General features: G+C 38.0%; 1 protein-coding gene across 3 annotated transcripts in view; it reads left to right on the top strand.

Moving 5' to 3' along the window:
- LOC123551432 (28S ribosomal protein S31, mitochondrial-like) overlaps positions 1–23,559 on the top strand; it is a 201,410-nt gene that overhangs the window by 91,428 nt on the left and 86,423 nt on the right. For all 3 annotated transcript variants that reach the window (XM_045340370.2, XM_045340369.2, XM_053540916.1), the window contains exon 6: positions 18,177–18,240. In XM_045340370.2, the coding sequence (XP_045196305.2) occupies positions 18,177–18,240 (64 nt within the window). The remainder of the gene's footprint in view (positions 1–18,176; positions 18,241–23,559) is intronic.

Here is a 23,559-nt window from a genome sequence, read left to right as displayed (position 1 = left end):
GTAAATGACCGTTCTAACAAGAACTACAAGAGACAATATACAAATTATTCAGGTTAAAATACCATTTAACTTACAAATTCATAATAAGAGTCAATATATAAAAACAGGTGTACTATATTCCATGCCATTTATGGATAAAAATATCAGGTATCAAAGAAGGTATGAAAGGTTGACAGTGACCAAGTACATGGTTCTCACAGGCCATGAAAAGTCCTTGAATTTGATGCTTACTCCTTGAAAACTACTTGAATTTTGTAACAGTCAGAAACTACTTGAAAACTACTTGAATTTAGGAAAAAAAACATACAAAAGATGGCAAATAGTCCTTAAATTTGTCGGGTGCGAAGTGAAAATGGACAAACATTATAAACGGACCAAAATAAACTAAAAAACAACGAAAAAAAACAACCGTTACCGCCATTAGGGCCTGCCACGGAGTCGGCGATATTACGGTACGGTACTTAATACTTTACGGGTTTTATGCTCTTTCAAGTAATTTTCACACTGTGTAATTTATCCGCGATGCGTTGAAGGTAAAGGTATGAAGGTATTAAATGCCTCCGCTACTATTTTCTATGTAAAATTAACAACTTATAACATATTTTTATCAAGATTTCTAGCCTTTCACTTCCTGCGAGACTACCCTTGTCTTGAAGGTCTGTCTTTAGGCAATCAAAATATACTCAAAAAATATGGTGTTGACCATAATGCATTGAAACCATGGCCACGTGACTGAGACACGTGATGAGAACGCTAAAATTGCGTAGGTAGACATCAGGAAATACCTACTTTCACTTTCATTTTACAAGGCAGCTTCAAATCAACTTTTGAAGCATATAACGTAGCTTAAAATCATCTGCGGACATTCCTTTTTACAATCAAGCATAAATAAAGCTTATATCTGGCATGAAAATGGCCTTTACTAGGCAGGAAAATTGCACTATATATTAATATGGACTACATTCGAGTGGACCACGGAGGCATATCCGGCTAATTGCCCCCTTCATGCCTAAATCTTGTGTTACATTGTTTAATTTTGTCCTAAATTGGATTTAAATTGGTTATTTCATGTCTCAGCAACAGTGACATTGCGCCCATTTTAGTCCTTGAAAATGGAGGAAAACTACTTGAAAACTCCTTGAAAACTACTTGAATTTTTTTTGGGAAGGTCTGTATGAACCATGAAGTAAGTACATGAGTACATGTACAAATGTTTGGTGAGTACATGAATGTAAGAATGTTGTGTAGCTGACAAAGTGAGTACATAAATGTACGGATGTTGAGTAAGTGACCGAGTGTGTACACAAGTGTACTGATGTTGGGTATGTGACCGAGTAAGTACATGAGTGTACGGATGTCGAGTATGTGACAGAGTGAGTACATGACCGAGTGAGTACCTGAGTGTACGGATGTCCAATGTGACAGAATAAGTACATGAATGTACGAATGTCTAATAACTGACCAAGTAAGTATATAAATGGGCAAATGTTGTGTAACTGACTGAGTAAGTACATGAATGTACAAATGTGAAACTGACCGAGTAAGTACATCAATACATGTATGTTTGTTGTGTGAGTACATAAAAGTAAGAATGTTGAGTAACTGAACAAGTAAGCACATGAATTTACGAATGTTGGGTAACAGACCGAGTAATAACATACATGTACGGGTGTTGCGTAAGTGACTGAGTGAGTACATGAACGCACGGATGCTTAGTAAGTGAACGAGTGAGTTCATGAGTTTACGGATGAGTAAGTGACATAGTGAGTACATGAATGTATCCAAATGGTTACATGAATGTATATATTTATTTGTTTAATTAATTTTATGACTAACACTATAAACTGGGTTCCTTCCAAAGTAAGACCATTCCCATGTATAATAAAATATATATACTACCATGCCAGTTAAATGAATAACAGATTGACCAACTACAATTGCGTACAACAAGTTAGGTGATACATCCATTTACTTTTATATTACTAGATAGACACTCGAACCTATTAACATGTATCCAAAATTTTGATAATTCACATCATGGGAATAATATTACCATGAAAATAAAACCAGTCTACTGTGATCTGATTGCAATTTGCTCTGCTTAACTTATTTAACTATATAATTAAAACTTTTGGAAACTCTGTTACACATGACAACAACTCCATGTTGTCTAAAAACTTGCTAAAACTGATTTAACTAAGAAACTGATATTGTCTGTGACAGGTGTACAAAAAGTACTCCTGTGAGAAATGTTGTAAAATACTAAGTATCATTTCCGATTAAATCAGAAATGAACAGAGTAACAGATTTCTCCAAATACCTAGTAAAAAGATTTTCTTAGCGTAAAACAGTTATATACAGCTGTACAGTAGTTAAAAGCAACAACTGACTTTATAAAATATTATCACATTGAGCTCTATTAATGGATCTCAAAAGGTTTAAAACTTGTTAAGATGTCAGACATGACTATGATACATATTTTTTAAATACAACAAATTATTTCTAACTTGTAATATTTCAAAACAGGTTTTGGCTAATAACCTTGTCAATTCTGGGTGGTTAAACAAGTATTTTAGTTTTTCAGACTTGTTTAGACTACTAAAATCTCCTAGATATAACTCATTAACCTTGGCAATTAGCTGTTGTCTTTCCAACCTATAAACAGGACAGTCAAGCAATACATGCTTTTCATTTTCAACTGCACTAACACAGAACGGACAGACCCTCTCATGCTCAGGTGTATTAGTATAACGCCCTGTTTCTATCTTCAATGGGGCTAATGATATTTGGCATGTGATATAAGGCTTTGACTCTCTACCATAATTGTCCAAATTATTGCCCTAAGGTTAAAAAAATGACCACACCTCTGTGCATGACATATACTTACTGCAGGCTTTTATATCAGAAACTTTGAAAATCAGTAATAGCTAAGGCCTTGATATTTGGCTTGTGATACCAGATTTGTAATTTCTACCATAATTGTTCAAATTATTGCCCTAGGTTCAAAAATGTGTGCGGCATGTATATAATATAGGCTAACATAGAAGAAATCTAACTCTGTACTTATAGAAACACACTTGACGCCTTGTACACAGGAGTATTTAGGGTCAATGACCCTCTTGTTTATGAATTATGCCCCCTTTTAATTTAGAATTTTAGGTTAATTTTTATGCATTTTCACTATATCTCAGTTATTACAGAAGGGATTTGATTCAGACTTAAAATAATTGTTCAGCATTATCACCCACATCATATGACACAAGGATAATAACTCTTGCACCAATATTTCATGAATTATGCCCCCTTTTTACATAAAATTTCAGGTTAAAGTTTTGATGCACTGTCTCAGTTATTAACAAATTGATTTGATTCAAACTTGAAATAGTTATAGCACATCATCACCCACATTATATGACACAAATGCCATAACTCTTGTACCATTATATGAATTGTGCCCACTTTTTGTTTAGAATTTCAGGTCAATATTGGTGCACTTTCACTTTATCTTTGTTATTACTTAATGAATGTGAATCAAACTTAAAATAGTTCTTCCACGCATCATCGTCCTCATATGACACAAGGTCTATAATTCTGGCACAGATATTAAGTAACTTATGTGCTGTTTTTACTTATAGAATTTCAGTTTAATTTTGATGCTTTTTTTCACGATATATCTGTTGTTACAAAATGGATTTTTATACCCCCACCAAACATGTTTGTGGGGGGCTATATAGGAGTCAGTTTTGTCTCGTCCCGAAATCTATAATTCAGTTTTTACTAAATGGATTTGATTCAAACTTAAAATAGATGTTCCACCTTATCACCCACATCATGTGACACAAGGTGCATAACTCTGACACTAATTGTACCCCCCGACAACAAAGTTGTAAGGGGGTTATACTGGTTTCAGGTTGTCTGTCTGTCTGTCTGTCTGTCTGTCCGTCCATCTGTCTGTCTGTCTGTCCATCCGTAGACACAATCTTGTGCGCACCATCTCTCCTCATCCCCTTCACACAATTTAATGAAACTTCACACAAGTGATCAGTAGCAAAAGTAGTAGTGCATGGGGCATGTTAGGTTCTTTCAGAAAAAAAAATTGCAGAGTTACGGGACTTTGTTTTTTGTTACTATACTATATACATAGACACAATCTTGTGCACACCATCTCTCCTCATCCACTTGACACAATTTAATGAAACTTCACAAAAGTGATCAGTAACAACAGTAGTTGTGCATGGGACATGTTAGGTTCTTTCAGAAAATTTTTTTTGCAGAGTTATGGGACTTTGTTTTTTGTTACTATACTATATACATAGACACAATCTTGTGCGCACCATCTCTCCTCATCCTCTTGACACAATTTAATGAAACTTCACACAAGTGATCAGTAACAACAGTAGTTGTGCATGGGGAATGTAAGGTTCTTTCAACGACAAAAATTGCAGAGTTATGGGACTTTGTTTCTTGTTAACATACTATGTACATACAGTCTGCATATGCAATCTTGTGCGCACCTAATCTTCAAACCCTTGCACACAATTTAATGAAACTTCACACAAGTGATCAGTACCAACCTTAGTTGTGCATGGTGCATGTTACGTTCTTTTAGATAAATATTCTGCATAGTTATGGGACTTTGTTTTTTGTTACTATACTGTATACATACAGTCTATATACATACAGTCCACATAATTATGCAATCTTGTGTGCGTCAAATTGCAATGTACTGTGTCAGTGCATGCGGGGGGTACATTCATCACCTTTAGTGATAGCTCTAGTTTTTCATGAATTGTGCCCCCTTTTACTCAGAATTTAAGGTTAATTTTGATGCATTTTCACTATATCTCAGTTATTACTAAATGGATTAATCAAACTTAAAAAAGACGTTCAACCTTATCATCCACATCATGTGACACAAGGTGCATAACTCTGACACCAATTTTTCATGAATTATGTCCCCTTTTACTTAGAATTTAAGGTTAATTTTGATGCATTTTCTCTATATCTCAGTTATTACTAAATGGATTTGATTCAAACTTAAAATAGATGTTCAACCTTATCACCCACATCATGTAACACAAGGTGCATAACTCTGACACCAATTTTTCATGAATTATGCCTCCTTTCACTTAGAATTATGTCTCCCACCACAGTGGTATGGGAGACATATTGATTTACTCCAGTCTGTGTGTCTGTCTGTGCGTCTGTCACAAAGCTTGTCCGCACTCTAAGTCGAACATTTCTCGTCCGATTTTCACAAAACTTAAACAAAATGTGTTAGACCATGAGACCTCGGCCAGGTTCGATAACTAGCCAAATCGGTCCAGGCGTATTGAAGTTATGGCCCTTGAATTACCAAAAATCGGCCTTTTTACTGTTGTCCGCGCTCTAAGTCAAACATTTATCATCCGATCTTCACCAAACTTGAACAAAATGTGTTTGACCATGAGACCTCGGCCAGGTTCGATAACTAGCCAAATCAGTCCAGGCATTTTGGAGTTACGGCCCTTGAATTACCGAATTATCTGCCTTTATACTCTTGTCCGCTCTCTAAGTCGAACATTTCTCATCCGATCTTTACAAAACTTGAACAAAATGTGTTTGACCATGAGACCTTGGCCAAGTTCGATAACTAGCCAAATCGGTCCAGGCATTTTGGAGTTATGGCCCTTGAATTACCGAAAAATCCGACTTTTTACACTTGTCCGCTCTCTAAGTCGAACATTTTTCATCCGATCTTCACCAAACTTAAACAAAATGTGTTTGTCCATAAGGCCTTAGCCAAATTCGATAACTAGCCAAATCCGCCCAGGCACTTCTGATTTATGGCCCTTGAATTACTGATTGGATCCACTCGTCCAGACCATCTAATTGGATCCACTCGTCTAAACCATCTAGAGAAACTAGACATTTTTCATAGGGGCAGTTGTGGGAGACATGCGCTTTTCTCAAAAGCATCTTTAGTTTAAGATTAATTTTGATGCATTTTCACTATATCTCAGTTATTACGAAATGCATTTTTTTTAAACTTGAAGTAGTTGTTCCACATCATCACCCATAGATGGGCCGGTGGTCTAGTGGTAACACGCTTGACTGCCAATCCAGAGGTCCGGGGTTCGAATCCCGGTCCAGGAACTGGAAATTTCTGAGATGCTCTTGAGTGTCTCCCACCTGACTAAGAGCCCTGTACTGGTTCTTCCCAGGAAAGGCGGCTTCACTAGTATCGGTGCTATACACCGAGCACGTTAAAGAACCAGACTGTCTCTTCGCAAAGAGCTAGGCTAAGTTAGCTGGACAGGCCTGCATCTCCCTCTGTTCTCTCTGTCTGTTCTGGGGGCTTTATCTCGCTTTGTCCCTCTGGTCAGATCGTTCTGTATCTACTAGTAGAGGATGAATTTCACGCCCTGTGTGGCTGCGTTTGCTATAATATGTAAAGCGCCTTTGAACGGGTTTATCATGAAAAGGGCACTATATAAATCTGGTATAATAATAATAATAATAATAATTTCCTGAATTATGCCCCCTTTTTGCTTAGAATTATTCAAATCACTCTGCGTCCGTGGTCCGTCGTCCTTCCGCTGTCTGTCCGTTAACAATTTCTCGTTATCGCATCTCCTCAGAAACTACTGGGGGGATTTTAACCAAACTTTGTCAGAATGATGTTTTGGTACCCTAGTTGTGTCCTTCTGAAAATCAGGCTGGTTCAACAATTTTTGAATGAGTTATGGCCCTTTGTTTTTTTTTATAATTTACATAGATTTATATAGGGAAAAACTTTGAAAATCTTTTTGTCCAAAACCACAGAGCCTAGGGCTTTGATATTTGGTATGAAGCATCATCTAGTGGTCCTCTACCAATTATTTTCCTGGGGTCAAATATGGCCCCACCCAGGGGGTCACATGGTTTATATAGACTTATATAGGGAAAAACTTCGAAAAACCTCTTGTCCAAAACCACAGGGCCTAGGGCTTTGATATTTTGTATGTGACATCACCTAGTGGTCTTCTACTAAGATTGTTCAAATTATTCCCCTAGGGTCAAATATGGCCTCACCCTGGGGGTAACATGGTGTACATAGACTTAAATAGGGAAAAACTGAAAATGACTTCTTGTCCAAACCACAAAGCCTGGGGCTTTGATATTTGTAATGTAGCATCATCTAATGGTTCTCTACCAAGTTTTTTAACATTATCCCCCTAGGGTAACTATGGCCCCGCCCCTGGGGTCACATGGTTCATATAGACTTATATAGGGAGAAGCTTTTAAAATCTTCTTGTCAATAACCTACAACATTCAAATTTGAACCACATGTATAGAGTTATCCTTGATTTTGACCTAGTGACCTACTTTCACATTTCTGTAGCTACAGCCTTCAAATTTAGACCACATGCAATGTTTTGTGCACCGAAAAAAACTTTGACCTTGACATTGACCTAGTGACCTACTTTCACATTTTTGAAGGTACAGGCTTCAAATTTGGACCACATGCATAGTTTTGCGTCAGAAATGAAATTTGACCTTGATTTGACCTAGTGACCTACTTTCACATTCTCAAGCTACAACCTTCAAATTTGGACCACATGCATAGTTTTGTGCACCGAAAAAAACTTTGACCTTGACATTGACCTAGTGACCTACTTTCACATTATTGAAGGTACAGGCTTCAAATTTGGACCACATGCATTGTTTTGTGTTTCGAAATGAAATTTGACCTTGATTTTGACCTAGTGACTACTTCCACATTTCTAAAGCTACAGCCTTCAAATTTGGACCACCTGCATACTTTTGTGTACCGAAATGAACTTTGATCTTGAGATTGACCTAGTGACCTACTTTCACATTTCTTAAGCTACAGGCTTCAAATTTGGACCACATGCATATTTTTGTGTTGTGAATTGAAATTTGACATTGATTTTTACCTAGTACCTACTTTCACATTTCTCTAGCTACAGCCTCCAAATTTGAAGCACGTGCATAGTTTTGTGTACCGAAATGAACTTTGACCTTGGAATTGATCTAGTGACCTACTTTCACATTTCTCAAGCGACAGCTTTCAAATTTGGACCACATGCATGGACCACATGCACGGTGTTGTGTACCGAAATGAAATTTGACCTTGATTTTGACCTTGAGCTAGTCTTGAAATTTGGAACATTCAAAAATGACTCAATGGTGGGCGCCAAGATCACTCTGTGATCTCTTGTACATTTAAAAAAGTCTTTGTTTGCTGTCTCCCGAGTCTACTCTGTGAAGTTGGGTAGGTAGGTAGGCAAATTATTTTTATGCCACCGGCATCTACTGATGCGGGAGGCATATAATGATTGTCCTGTTCGTCCGTTCGTCCGTACGAGGTTATCCAAATGGGACCGTTTTGTCTAGCATCAATACCCCTTACTAGAATGACTTGATACTAATGCAGATGTAACCTGTGACCATTCCTCATCTTCAGACATCACCTGACCTCAGTTTGATCTTGACCTTGTTTTGGACTTAGGTTGCTTTGTATCGACAAGGATGCCACTGGGGGCATCAAGCATTTATTGAACGCAGCTCCGTGTTTTTATTCCAGTGCTACTGATTACTAATTATGTCTCCACCCCCCCTCTCTGGGGGAGACATATTGTTTTTGCCCTGTCCGTCCGTCCATACGTCACACTTCATTTCCGATCAATAACTGGAGAACCATTTGATCTAGAACCTTCAAACCTCATAGGGTTATAGGGCTGCTGGAGTAGACGACCCCTATTGTTTTTGGGGTCACTCCATCAAAGGTCAAGGTCACAGGGGCCTGAACATTGAAAACCATTTCCGATCAATAACTAGAGAACCACTTGACCCAGAATGTTGAAACTTCATAGGATGATTGGTCATGTAGAGTAGATGACCCCTATTGTTTTTGGGGTCACTCCGTTGAAGGTCAAGGTCACAGGGGCCTGAACATTGAAAACCATTTCCGATCAATAACTTGAGAACCACTTGACCCAGAATGTTGAAACTTCATATGATGATTGTACATGCAAAGTAGATGACCCCTATTGATTTTGGGGTCACTCTGTTAAAGGTCAAGGTCACAGGGGCCTGAACATTGAAAACCATTTCCAGTCAGTAACTTGAGAACCAGTCGACCCAGAATGTTGAAACTTCATAGGATGATTGGTCATGCAGAGTAAATGACCCCTATTGTTTTTGGGGTCACTCCTTTAAAGGTCAAGGTCACAGGGGCCTGAACATTGATAACCATTTCCGATCAATAACTTGAGAACCTCTTGATCCAGAATGTTGAAACTTCATAGGTTGATTGAACATGCGGAGTAGTTGACCCCTATCGATTTTGGGGTCACTCTGTTAAAGGTCAAGGTCACAGGAGCCTGAACATGGAAAACGTTTTCGGATCAATAACTTGAAGAACCACTTGACCCAGAATGTTGAAACTTCATCGTGTGATTGAACATGCAGAGTAGATGACCCCTATTGATTTTTGGTTCAGTCTATTAAAGGTCAAGGTCACAGGGGCCTGGTCATGTAAAATCATTTCCGGAAAATAACTTGAGAACCACTTGACCTAGAATGTTGAAACTTAATAGGATGATTGGACATGCAGAGTAGATGACCCCTATTTATTTTGGGGTCACTTGATCAAAGGTCAAGGTCACAGGAGCCTGAACAGTGACTTGAGAACCACTAGGCAGGATGACTGGACATGCCAAGTAGATGATCCCTATTGCAGTCAACCATCAGTGTCTCTTTGACTTTCGCTCCTGACCCCTATTGACTTCTTGCCTATACGACTTTGCATTTAATTTTTTTTTACTGCCCACACCTTGCGTATTTTTTGGGCTTGGTCGAAATCAGTAGGAACAAAAAAAAAAGGAGGAAATTCCGAAGTTTAAACGCCTCTTGCTTGTAAGTTATCAGAACATCAGAAGAACATGTTCTCTGACACAGCCACCGATTCGACTACATAGTCTCCCAACCGCACAGAAGGCCTCGGTAGTATCAGTTTATTCGATTAAATTTTTGTAATATTCGATCTCTTCAAAAATCGGGCATAACAAAATGGCAGCCCCCTATGTCTGCAAGTATTTCCAGCAACAGCTGTTGAGATTTCCCCGAGCTGCAGTTTTACAGAGTTGTTTAGGGCTGCTGCGCTATACAATAAGATGAATCTTTCCACGTAAAACCCGCCGGGGGCATGTGAGTTTCTCAAAAGCAAATTTTTGTTTCTGTTGATTGTTTTAACATTCTTTATTAGGTTCAAGTGATATTAAAGATGATACATGATAATACATCAGGAATTCTAGACATTTGCTTATATGTCACTCAAAAGTGTCAACATTTGTTTTTGTATACTTTGTATAGTTAAACCTTCAAAGTGCTGGATTTTCATTTGATTTCTGACAGTAAACCCAGCCTGCTGACTAATAGTCATATCACCGAATAGTACCACCTCAGATTAGCAGGTACAGTTGAGTACTGCGTGATCTGCATTTGTAATAGATACATGTTATCCAGCACTTTAAGGGTTAAGAGGTCTAATGTCACGAGCAGAGAAAATTGTTAAGTGATATTTCAGAATAAATATAGCGCTGATATATTTCTTACTTTTTATTGTATGTATCACAAATTAAAAATTCAATGCTCCAAAGACAATGCTGTCTGAATGTTTAACTTCACACACATCTGTTTTTCCGGCTTATGAACAGAAACACACTTGATCTGGTGTTAAATATGACACAAGTGATTGTTTACTCTTTTTTTTATTTAATCGCTCTTCGCTCGCTTCTAAAAATGATGAATATATTTTTGAAAAAATCCGAAGAACAAGACATCAATTTGGTGTGGCCTAATGTGTGTTTTTAAAAGACGAACTTATTGTATGGACAGAGAGTGATATCTGATGAGGCTGCAGATCCAGGGTAATGTAGTTTAAAAGGATTTACCGAAAAAAGTCACACTCCCAATCTCCAGACGTCAATCTAAAAATTTCCTTCTGTAAATACTGTGTGCTAAGACAATGTACATTTCTGAAACTTCGCTTAAAGTAATTTACATAAGCCTCTAAATGTTGAAATCTATTTGCATATGTTACGAGGAAATTATGCACACATTTAATTAACAGAAAACTTACGACATGAAACACGTGTATTGTTTTCCCGCCAAAATATAATACAGAGTGCTTCAGCAATAAATTCATTTTAGTGCTCAGAGCTCAGGAGTTTGTTTACCGTCAGTATTTCAAATCGTGAAATGTGAGATTCTGAGCTATTTTCATATTAACATCCAATAAATTGATGAATTTTGCGCGGCGACATCGAATAAAAATTTGCGGCATCCATAACGTTTTCAGTGGCAGCGCCTACGAGTTTAATTGGGAGAGGTGTGTTGAATGAATAAGACAGGTAACCCTTTTCAGAACCAGAAATGGACAGAAAAAAATAGTTCCCGCTGTAAATACACTTTTGATTCATGTTCACCTGAAAAAGGAACTGGAGTAACCTTTCCGCAAAACAGTATCAGTCATGACACGCACATGCTTCTTTCCTGCCAAAATTATAATTACGTACTCACAACGTAAATATTTTCAAAAGCGTGCACAATCTATCTTATTTCAAATTTACCAGAAGTATTCTAAGATGTTGAACTAGAAGTTCTTACAGTTTTGTACATAATTATTGAAATGTATGAGCAAAAATAGCATTTTACATCTAGAAAAGTATTTTAACAGTCTGATGTAAGTATGGTATTTCGCGCTTTGAAAATTAGCTTTTTGCACTCGTCGGCAACATGAAACAAATTTTGTAAGCTTAGTGTCAATGCAGCAATCACCAGTCGTCTAATATATTTTTCACACCTTGTGATGCAAACACACTGGCTGATGTAATTATCGGCCAGTGATAGAAATTCGGAGGTTAATTGACCTTACGCCAGATAGCCTGTAGCCACGCCTACCAGTTTTCAGGGGGAACAATTCATGCTAGGCCCGACAAACAAAGGAATCAAATGGCGACGGCAGAAATATTTTGCCGGACATTCTAGTTGATTTCGGCGTACGCTACCTCAATTCACACGTATTTCTAAAGTGAAAAGACAAAACACAATTGTTAATAAGTGGATGTTCTGTAGAGAAACATAAATTCTACAAAAAACAACGATATGTTGTTGTTAAAAGCCGGGAACTGCACCCGAGTATGAGGAAAACTAAACAAGGCAGGGGGCCGAGCGGAAAACACGTACAAAAGACGGAAATCTCTGAAACCATTATAGCTGATTTTGTGGGGGTTTTTTAATTGTCCGTTTCTTTTTCATTATAGAAACGTCAAATTTCGATCTCCCGGAAATCATGTAGGGTATGACTATATTAAGCAGACTAGAACATTGATTTTTATTAATTAAGGTTGAAATCAGACTGTGGATTCTGAATTCTATTTCAAAATAATAAGATAAATTAAATAAGGTAATTTACATGTAAAAATTGTCACTTGTGTCATTTAAGAAACGTCGGATTTCGAAATACCGGAACTCATTTAAGATGCTCATATCATTGTTCAACATTATTCAGATACATAGCATTTAATGTCTAATACTTAGACATGATGTGTTTTAAGTATAAGTAAAGAAAGTTCTCTTATTAGAATTAAAACGTGTAAATGATAAATAAATAAGATATAGTCCAAGGCGATGATATAGTCCATACTCATATTTCAAGACATATACCTGCACATCGCAGCTTAAAACAATGTTTGAGCCTACCAAATTTCTTTATAAAGTATACAAAATGAATGTATAATTTTTTGTTTAAGAACATATCTTCTTTATACGAAATATACTTTTTTTTTGTGGAATTTTAGACGAAGTTTACGCTGTCTATTAAAATGAAATTTAGAACGAAAGCACACACCGAGTGGTAAGTCAAAACTTTGAGCGCCTGGAAAATTGTTGATTAGACTCATTAAAAATAATCTTATATTAATCATAGTTTTTTATCATGTTTATTATTTGTTGTATTATCACCCAGGTATGACTTAACATACACCAGTGGGAGATTGATGTAAACCTTAAAAAATGCATAAATCATGTTTCCAGTACATTAAGGCATAATATTTACACGTTACCATTCAAATAATATAGAACATCAAATACTTGTGATTTATCAGTACATACCAGTTACTCTGGTAACTGATGGAATATTTTTACTATTGAATAAAGAATACTTGGCACTTTTGTTAAATAAGAAAGTTAATTTTCATAGAATTTTACACTGATTTAAATGAAATAATTAAAACGTTATAACACAATGAGTGCTAAGTCGAATTGCTTTGCTTTTAAACACTCTTATAAGATTTTTAAGATCAACTATTCTTGAGGACGTCCAGAGAGCCTGATACATCGTTGACAATATGCGAGGTCTGAGAGTTGATTTGGATAAGGGAAGCGCTCTAGTATTACACTCTCTTCCCTGTGTCTGGTGTAAAGGTGTCGTAACGTCACCTTTTTACCATTTTGGACGATTTTTCGGTGGTATTTATATTCTTTGACTGGCGAGTCCGGCACTAAGTTTGACGGACAAAATGGCGGCTAACAACAAGGCTTATCAGTTCTGTTATCTGATTGGTCAGTTGGAACCTGTCAATCAACACTGGCGTAAGGTCAATTGAAAGTGATAGACATTCAGGGGTTAATTGGATGTCACGTGAATGCAGTTTGGGTTAATGTTCTGCAGCTGATCGGAACTTATAAAAAAAATATTCTGCTCAGTGGGCCAATAAAAAAATTCGGATCGTGGTGTTTTTAGCGATTATATGGTCGGTCGGGAGACAGCAAACAAACCTAATTTTAATTTTGGCCTAGTGTTTTGATACACTTTATCTGTACCTCTGTTATTATTTGATATTTTTTAACACAGACTCAAGCTATTGTGCAATATTCATCCATCATTGGAGTCATTAAACACTCCAGTGACAGTTCTTGACAGATTTAAATGTTTTTGGTACACAGGTGTAACATCATAAAATACAGGTAAAGTTCGATTTTGGCTACAAACCACCAATTTTATATATAGTTATGGCCCCTTTCCAACTTAAAATTTGTCAAACTCATGGTTGCCGGACAATAACTCACAAAAGGCTTGACAGATTTAGATAAATTTTGGTACACATGTGTAACATCATAAAATACAGGTCAAGTTCGATTTAAATTGCACCTTCTTGTGGCCATGTCTTTCTTATGGTTGCCATTCTTCTGTGACAAGACCGTATTGTGGGGGTATTCGTCACTCCTGTGACAGTACTAGTTTTAAAACTTAAAACGATTGTTCCACATGATATTAAACAGTGTTCATGATGCTGGCATCAAAATGCTATGAGTTTTGCCACCTTTTTAGCTCACCAGAACCAAAGGGGTTGATGGTCCGGTGTCTGTCGTCCGCATTTTAGGGACCACTAAAGCTAAAAATAGAAATACCTTTAAACAACTTGTTCTCATGAACCACTTGATGGGTCTTCATCAGACTTGGTCTGTAGCAGTGTTATATAGTCCTCTCCGAAATTTGTTCAAATGGGGGCACTTGGACCCTAAAAGGGGCCGCCAGAGCTAAAAATAGAAATACTTTTAAACTTCTCATGAACCACTTGATGGATCTTCATCAAACTTGGTTTGTAGCATCATTATAAGGTCCTCTTCCAAATTTGTTCAAATGGGGGCACTTGGCCCCTTTTAGGGGCTGCTAGGGCTAAAAATAGAAATACCTTTAAACGGCTTCTTATCATGAACCATTTGATAGATCTTCATCAAACTTGGTCTGTGGCATCATTAAATGGTCCTCTCCCGAATTTATTCAAATGGGGGCACTTGGCCCCATTTAGGGGGCCGCTAGAGCTAATAGAAAAACCTTTAAATGACTTCTTCCCATGAACCACTTAATGGATCTTCATCAAACTTGGTCTGTGGCATCATTATATTGTCCTCTCCTAATTTTGTTCATATGGGGGCACTTGGCCCCTTTTAGGGGCCACTAGAGCTAAAAAATAGAAATACCTTTAAATGACTTTTTACCACGCACAGCTTGATGGATCTTCATTAAACTTGGTCTGTGGCATTATTATATAGTCCTCTCTCAAGTTGGTTCAAATTGGGGCACTTTGCCCTTTTAGGGGCCACTAGAGCTAAAAATAGAAATACCTTTTAAACAAATTCTTATCATAAACCGCTTGATGGATCTTCATTAAACTTGGTATGTAGCATAATTTTATGGTTCTCTCCCACGTTTGTTCAGATGGGTGCACTTGGCCCCTTTTAGGGGCTGCTAGAGCTAAAAATAGAAATACCTTTAAAAGTCTTTTTTAATTTATTAGCCCACCATCATCAGATGGTGGGCTAATCAAATCACTCTGCGTTCATGGTTCGTCCGTCCGTCAGTCCGTCCATTAACAATTTCTCGTTATCGCATCTCCTCAGAAACTACTGGGGGGATTTTGACCAAACTTTGTCAGAATGATGTATTGGTACCCTAGTTGTGTCCCCCTGAAAATCAGACTGGTTCAACAATTATTGAGTGAGTTATGGCCCTTAGTTTATTTCTATCATTTACATAGATTTATATAGGGAAAAACTTTGAAAATCTTCTTGTCCAAAACCACGGAGCCTAGGGCTTTGATATTTGGTATGAAGCATCATCTAGTGTTCCTCTACTAAGATGATTCAAATTATTTCCCTGGGGTCTAATATGGCCCCGCCCTGGGGGTCACGTGGTTTATATAGACTTATATAGGGAAAAACTTTGAAAAACCTCTTGTCCAAAACCACAGGGCCTAGGGCTTTGATATTTTGTATGTGACATCACCTAGTGGTCTTCTACTAAGATAATTCAAATTATCCCCTTAGGGTCAAATATGGCCCCGCCCCTGGGGTCACATGGTTTACATAGATTTATATAGGGAAAAACTTTGAAAATCTTCTTGTCCAAACCACAAAGCCTGGGGCTTTGATATTTGTAATGTAGCATCATCTAGTGGTTCTCTACCAAGTTTGTTCAAATTATCCCCCTAGTGTCAAATATGGCCCCGCCCTGGGGATCAAATGGTTCATATAGACTTGCATAGGGAAAAGCTTTTAAAATCTTCTTGTCAATAACCTACAACATTCAGATTTGGACCACATGTATGGTTTTGAGTGGTAAGATGAACCTTGACATGAGTTGACCTTGATTTTGACCTAGTGACCTGCTTTCACATTTCTCAAGCTACAGCCTTCAAATTTTGGACCACATGCATAGTTTTGTATTGAAACAAACTTTGACCTTGACATTGACCTAGTGACCTACTTTTACATTTTTGAAGGTACAGGCTTCAAATTCGGACCACTTGCATAGTTTTGTGTACCGAAATAAAATTTGACCTTAAGATTGACCTAGTGACCTACTTGCACATTTCTCAAACTACAGCCTTCAAACTTGATGCACATGCATAGTCTTTTGTACAAAGAACTTTGTCCTTGAAATTGATCTAGTGACCTACTTTCACATTTCTCAAGCTACAGCTTTCGAATTTGGACCACATGCACAGTGTTGTGTACAGAAATGAAATTTGACCTTGAGCTAGTCAGTAAGTCTTGAAATTTGGAACACTCAAAAATGGCACATTGGTGGGCGCCAAGATCACTCTGTGATCTCTTGTTTTTTTAAAACAATTTTAAAATTATTTTTTTAATTTAATACTTTGTCACAAGCAAGATCTAATTAGGCCAAGGTCTGCCTCGGCTGAGCAACTTAGGCCAATTTTTAAAGGATTCATTAGTTTATAATCATCTGTTCAATATGAATCTGTAATTATCAGTTAAAATGCGCATTACTCAAAACAAGGAAGTTTCAGGACGACTTGTAAACTTTCAGGAAAGGTTCTTGACTCATTTTAAATAATGTTTCTTGGTCTGCGACACTTTCAGGAGGACATCCTGGAGTCGGTGCCAAGGAAGAGAACTCTGTCCCAATATTCCTTGTTTCATTTTATATCATTTAAAATGGTCTGCGACACTTTCAGAAGGACTCGCAGACTTTCAGGAATCAGAACCAAGGGAGAAAACACCATTCCAGTAATCCCTGTGTCCTTTAAAAACATTCAGAACTGTCTGCGACGCTTTGAGAAGGACTCGCCGACTTTCAGAAATCGGTGCCAAGGGAGATTTCATCATGCCAAAGGTTTTTAACTCATTCTGAATAATGTTTCTTGGTCTGTGACACTTTCAGGAGGACTGGCAGGCTTTCAGGAATTTTGGTACCAATTTAGTTAAGACCAGTTTTGACATCTAGGAGCCCTCCCAACACCATTGCATAGGTCTACGACTGTTTCTTGCATCCTCGCAGACTTCCAGGAATTTTGATGCCAATCGAGTCACTCCCAACAATCATGACAGACATGTTGTCACGTTAATCTCCCCTTTAACGCATGCGCAGTACCCCAAAATGCAAATCTTCATAAAGGGGCAAATCATACCAAAAGGTACGACTTCCCCTAGGTATGATTTCCCCTCCCACAAAATGTATGATTTCCCCTAGGTATGATTTCCCCTCCCACAAAAGGTATGATTTCCCCTCCCACAAAAGGTATGATTTCCCCTAGGTATGATTTCCCCCTACTTTTATACCACTACTGTTGTTTCAAAATCTGGTATTTGTAACTCTGTAACTCTTGAACCCCATGAAGGATTTCAAACTTGACACAAATATTCTCAACATCGAAATGACGTGTAGAGCGCATGTTCTGGATGGCTTGCCTTAAGGTCAAGGTCAAACTTGGGGGCCAATAGTCACATGAGTGTGTTTCGTGTCCACTCTGTAACTCTTGAACTGCTTTAAGGATTGTAAAGAAACTTGTCACAAATGTTCACCACATCAAGTCGACGTGCAGAGGGCATGTTCTTGATGTCTCGCTTCAAGGTCAAGGTCAAGGTCATCGCTCTGTAACTCTTGAACCCCTTGAAGGATTTTGAAGAAACTTGACACAATGTTCACTGCATCGAGACGATGTGCAGAGCACATGTTCTTGGTGGCTAGCTACAAGGTCAAGGTCACACTGAGGGGTCAAAAGTCACCTTCGAGCGTATGTTGCTCCGCATTGCGGTGCTCTTGTTTATCCATATTTTAAAGATAGGAAAATATTTGTACCAATATTGATTTATTTTAGGAGGAAAAGAGAGTTATAAAATGAAGGAATATGCAGAAGGAGAAGATAAGCCTTTAGTGTTTAGGTAAGTAGTAGTTTTTATATTAAAATCACACTGTCCATCCATGTGTGTGTGTGTGTGTATGTGTGTGCGTGCGTTCGTGTAAATTCTTGTTCGTGCTGTAACTCTGCCATCCATGAAGGGATTTTGAAATAACTTGGTATAAATGTATACCATAATGAGATGACGTGTCTTGCTTAAGACCCAGACCTCTAGCTCCAAGGTCAAGGTCACACTTAGAGGTCAAAGGTTAACAGTGTCTGTTTTGTGTCCAGTCTATAACTCTGCCATGCATGAAGGGATTTCAAATGACTTGGCATAAATGTTTACCATAATGAAGTGATATGTCATGCGCAAGACCCAGACCCATTATAAGCTTCAAGATCAAAGTAAGACTTAGAAGTCAAAAGTTAACAGGGTCTGTTTCTTGTCCAGTTCATTATTAGTCCCCTACTGGTTGTGCTTTTCTGTCCATCCGTCATTCCGTCTGTCTTTCCGTCCGTCCTTCTGTCCGTCTGCATATTCCTGTCTGGTCCATAGCTCTGTTATCCATGAAGGGATTTTAATATTACTTTGCACAAATGTTCCCCATGATGAGACGACGTGTCATGCGCAAAACACGGAACCCTAGCTCAAAGGTAAAGGTCACAATTGGAGGTCAAAGATCAATAGGGTTTTTTTCCTGTCCGGTCCAGAACCCCCGGGGTCAAAATTGACCAAGCCCCAGGGGTCACTTGATTTTACATAGGAAAATCTTCAAAAATTTTCTAAAAATAAACCAGAAGGCCTAGGTCTTAGATATTTGACATGTAGCATTGCCTAGTAGACTTCTACAAAATTTGTTCAAATCTTGACCCCGGGGTCAAATTGACCCCGCCCCATGGGGTTATTTGATTGTACATAGAAAAATCTTCAGATTTTTTTGAAAATAAACCAGAAGGCCTAGAGCTTAGATATTTGTCATGTAGCATTGCCTAGTGGACCTCTACAAAATTTATTCAAGTCTTGACCCCCCCCCCCCCCCAAGGGTCAAATTCACCCAGCCCCAGGGGTTACTTGATTGTACATAGGGAAATCTTCATAAATTTGCTAAAAATAAACCAGAAGGCCTAGATGTTAGCTCTTATTTCTCAGGTGAGCGATCCAGGGTCATCATGACCCTCTTGTTGAATAATGTCCCTTTGTTTTACTATAAATAGGTTATATTGTTACTTTTTTATTACTGGCCATAGGGAAAAATCAAGACCACTTTTCTGTGTTACAACATGCATGTTACATTGAATTTTTAGGTGTTTTTAGCTCACCTGAGCAATGCTCAGGTGAGTTTTTGTGATCGCTCGATGTCAGGCGTCTGTCTGTCGTCTGTCGTCTGTCAACATTTAGCTTGTGTATGCGATAGAGGCTGTATTTTTAGCTCATCTGATTTTTTGAAAAAAAAATGATGAGTTATTGTCATCACTTGAGCGGTTGTCGGCGTCGGCGTCGGCGTCGGCGTCGGCGTTGCCTGGTTAAGTTTTATGTTTAGGTCAGCTTTTCTCCTAAACTATCAAAGCTACTGCTTTGAAACTTGGAATACTTGTTCACCATCATAAGCTGACCCTGTATAGCAAGAAACATAACTCCATCTTGCTTTTTGCAAGATTTATGGCCCCTTTTGTACTTAGAAAATACCAGATTTCTTGGTTAAGTTTTATGTTTAGGTCAACTTTTCTCCTAAACTATCAAAGCTATTGCTTTGAAACTTGGAATACTTGTTCACCATCATAAGCAGACCCTGTACATCAAGAAACATAACTCCATCTTGCTTTTTGCAAGATTGATGGCCCCTTTTGTACTTAGAAAATATCAGATTTCTTGGTTAAGTTTTATGTTTAGGTCAACTTTTCTCCTAAACTATCAAAGCTATTGCTTTGAAACTTGGAATACTTGTTCACCATCATAAGCAGACCCTGTACATCAAGAAACATAACTCCATCTTGCTTTTTGCAAGATTTATTGCCCCTTTTGGACTTAGAAACTTTTTTTTTTATGGTTAAGTTTTATGTTTAGGTCAGCTTTTATCCTAAACTATCAAAGCTATTGCTTTAAAACTTGCAACACTTGTTCACCATCATAAGTTGACCCTGTACAGCAAGAAACATAACTCCATCCTGCTTTTTGCAAGATTTATGGCCCCTTTTGGACTTAGAAAATATCAGATTTCTTGGTTAAGTTTTATGTTTAGGTCAACTTTTTCTCTTAAACTATCAAAGCTACTGCTTTGAAACTTGCAACACTTGTTGACCATCATAAGCTGACCCTGTACAGCAAGCAACATAACTCCATCCGGCTTTTTGCAATAATTATTGCCCCTTTTGGACTTAGAAAATCATTTTCTTGGTTGAGTATTATGTTTAAGTCAACTTTTCTCATAAACTATCAAAGCTATTGCTTTAAAACTTGCAACAGTTTTTCACCATCATAAGTGGACACTGAACATTAAGAAACATAACTCTATCCTGCTTTTTGCAAGAATGATGGCCCTTTTTAGACTTAGAAAATCATGGGTAGGACAATATTTCTATTACACAAAAAAAATCAGATGAGCGTCAGCACCCGCAAGGCGGTGCTCTTGTTTAACTGATCTTCATGAAATTTTGTCAGAATGATTACCTTGATAAAATCTAGGCCAAGTTCGAAAATGAGTCATCTGGGGTCAAAAACTAGGTCACTAGGTCAAATCAAAGAAAAACCTTGTGTATGCAATAGAGGCTGTAGTTTTCAATTGATCTTCATGAATTTTGATCAGAATGATAACCTTGATGAAATCTAGGCCAAATTCGAAAATGGGTCATCTGGGGTTAAAAACTAGGTCAATAGGTCAAATTAAAGAAAAACCTTGTGTATGCGATAAAGGCTGTATTTTTCAATTGATCTTCATGAATATTGGTCAGAATGATTACCTTGATGAAATCTAGGCCAAGTTCGAAAATTGGTCGTCTGGGGTCAAAAACTAGGTCACTAGGTCAAATCAGAGAAAAACCTTGTACATGCGCAAAACTCTGGGCCAAGGTCTAATGTCAAGGTCACATTTAGAGACCAAAGGTCAGATACAAGAAATACTTTGTCTGGAGCATTTCTTCTTCATGCATAGAGGGATTTTGATGTAACTTGGCACAAATGTTCACCAACATAAGACAGATGCACAAGAACCAGGTCCCTAGGTCTAAGGTAAAGGTCATATTTAGAGGTCAAAGGTCAAATTCAAGAATGGCTTTGTCCGGAGCATTTCTTCTTCATGCATGGAGGGATTTTGATGTAACTTGGACCAAATGTTCACCACCATGAGGCACTCTCGTTTTTAGAATTACGTCCCTTTGTTTTACTATAAATAGATTATATTGTAACTTTTTTATTACTGGCCATAGAGGGGCCTCCGTGGCCGAGTGGTTAAGGTCGCTGACTTCAAATCACTTGCCCCTCATCGATGTGGGTTCGAGCCTCACTCGGGGCGTTGAATTCTTCATGTGAGGAAGCCATCCAGCTGGCTTACAGAAGGTCGGTGGTTCTACCCAGGTGCCCGCTCCTGATGAAATGCACGGAGGGGCACCTGGGGTCTTCCTCCACCATTAAAGCTGGAAAGTCGCCATATGACCATGTGATATGATCATGTGTCGGTGCGACGTTAAATCCAACCAAAAAAAAAAAAAAAAAAAAAGAAATTACTGGCCTTAGAGAAAAATCGAGACCACTTTTCTTTAGTACAACATGCATGTTTAATCCAATTTTTAGGTGTATTTTGACCTGTTTCTACCTGGTAAATAGTTTGTTGTGGACTTAAATTATATAGATTTTTTTTTTTGATTTTTTTTTCAGGATTAATTTCCCTTTGTTGTTACTAGAAATAACTTATATGATAACTGTTTTATAATCGGCGGCGGCAGTCGTCTGTCGTCAACAATTTGACTGTTAACACTCTAGAGGTCACAATTTTGGCCCAATCTTAATGAAACTTGGTCAGAATGTTACCCTCCATAAAATCATGGAAGAGTTCTATATTGGGTCATCTGGGGTCAAAAACTAAGTCACCATATCAAATCAAAGGAAAAGCTTGTTAACACTCCAGAGGCCATATTTATGAAATATCTCAATGAAATTTGGTCAGAATGTTTATCATGATGATCATTAGGTCAAGTTCAAATCTGGGTCAGGTGGGGTCAAAAACTAGGTCACCAGGTTAAATCAAAGGAAAAGCTAGTTAACACCCTAGAGGCCACATTTATGACTGTATCTTCATGAAACTCGGTCAGAATGTTAATCATGATGATCTTTAGGTCAAATTCGAATCTAGGTCATGTGGGGGTCAAAAACTAGGTCACCAGGTCAAATCAAAGGAAAAGCTAGTTTACACTCTGTAGGCCACATTTATGACTGTATCTTCATGAAACTTGGTCAGGGTGTTAATCTTGATTATCTGTAGGTCAAGTTCAAATCTGGGTCAGTTGGGATAAAGAAGAAGGTCACCAGGTCAGATCAAAGGAAAAGGTAGTTAACATTCTAGAGGCCACATTTATGACAATATCTTAAAGAAACTTGGCCAGAATATTAATCTTGATGATCTTTAGGTCAGATTCAAATCTGGGTCAGGTTGGGTCAAAAACTATGTCACCAAGTCAAATCAAAGGAAAAGCTTGTTAACACTCTTAAGGCCACATTTATGAAAATATCTCATGAAACTTGGTCAGAATATTAATCTTGATGATCTTTAAGTCAAGTTCAGCAGATGTCTGTTGGTCGGTCAGTCGGTCGGTCTGTATGTAGACCAATCCATTTCCGGATGATAACTCAAGAACGCTTTGGCCTAGGATCATGAAAGTTGATAGGAAGGTTGGTCATCACCTTCAGATGACCCCTATTGGTTTTGAGATCTGTATGTCAAAGGTCAAGGTCACAGTGACACTGAACAGTTAAACGGTTTCCGGATGATAACTCAAGAACGCTTGGGCTTAGAATCATGAAAGTTGATAGGGAGGTTGGTCATGACCAGCAGATGACCTCTATTGATTTTGAGGTCAGTAGGTCAAAGTTCAAGGTCACAGTGACCAGGAACAGTAAAATGGTTTGCGGGCAATAACTCAAGAACGCTTGGGCCTAGGATCAGGAAAATTAATACGGAGATTGATCATGACCAGCAGATGACCCCTATTGATTTTGAGGTCATTTGGTCAAAGTTCAAGGTCAGATTGGCCATTTCGTGCTCGACGAGCTCTTGTTTAAGATACAGCCTTGAAATTTGGATGACATGTACAGTTTTGCAGACTGATCTTAAAAGTAAATTTCAGTGACCATGAATGTGACATACTG

The sequence above is a fragment of the Mercenaria mercenaria genome, chromosome 4, assembly GCF_021730395.1.
Source record: "Mercenaria mercenaria strain notata chromosome 4, MADL_Memer_1, whole genome shotgun sequence".
NCBI lineage: Eukaryota > Metazoa > Mollusca > Bivalvia > Venerida > Veneridae > Mercenaria > Mercenaria mercenaria.
This window is presented reverse-complemented; position numbering and strand designations above follow the sequence as displayed.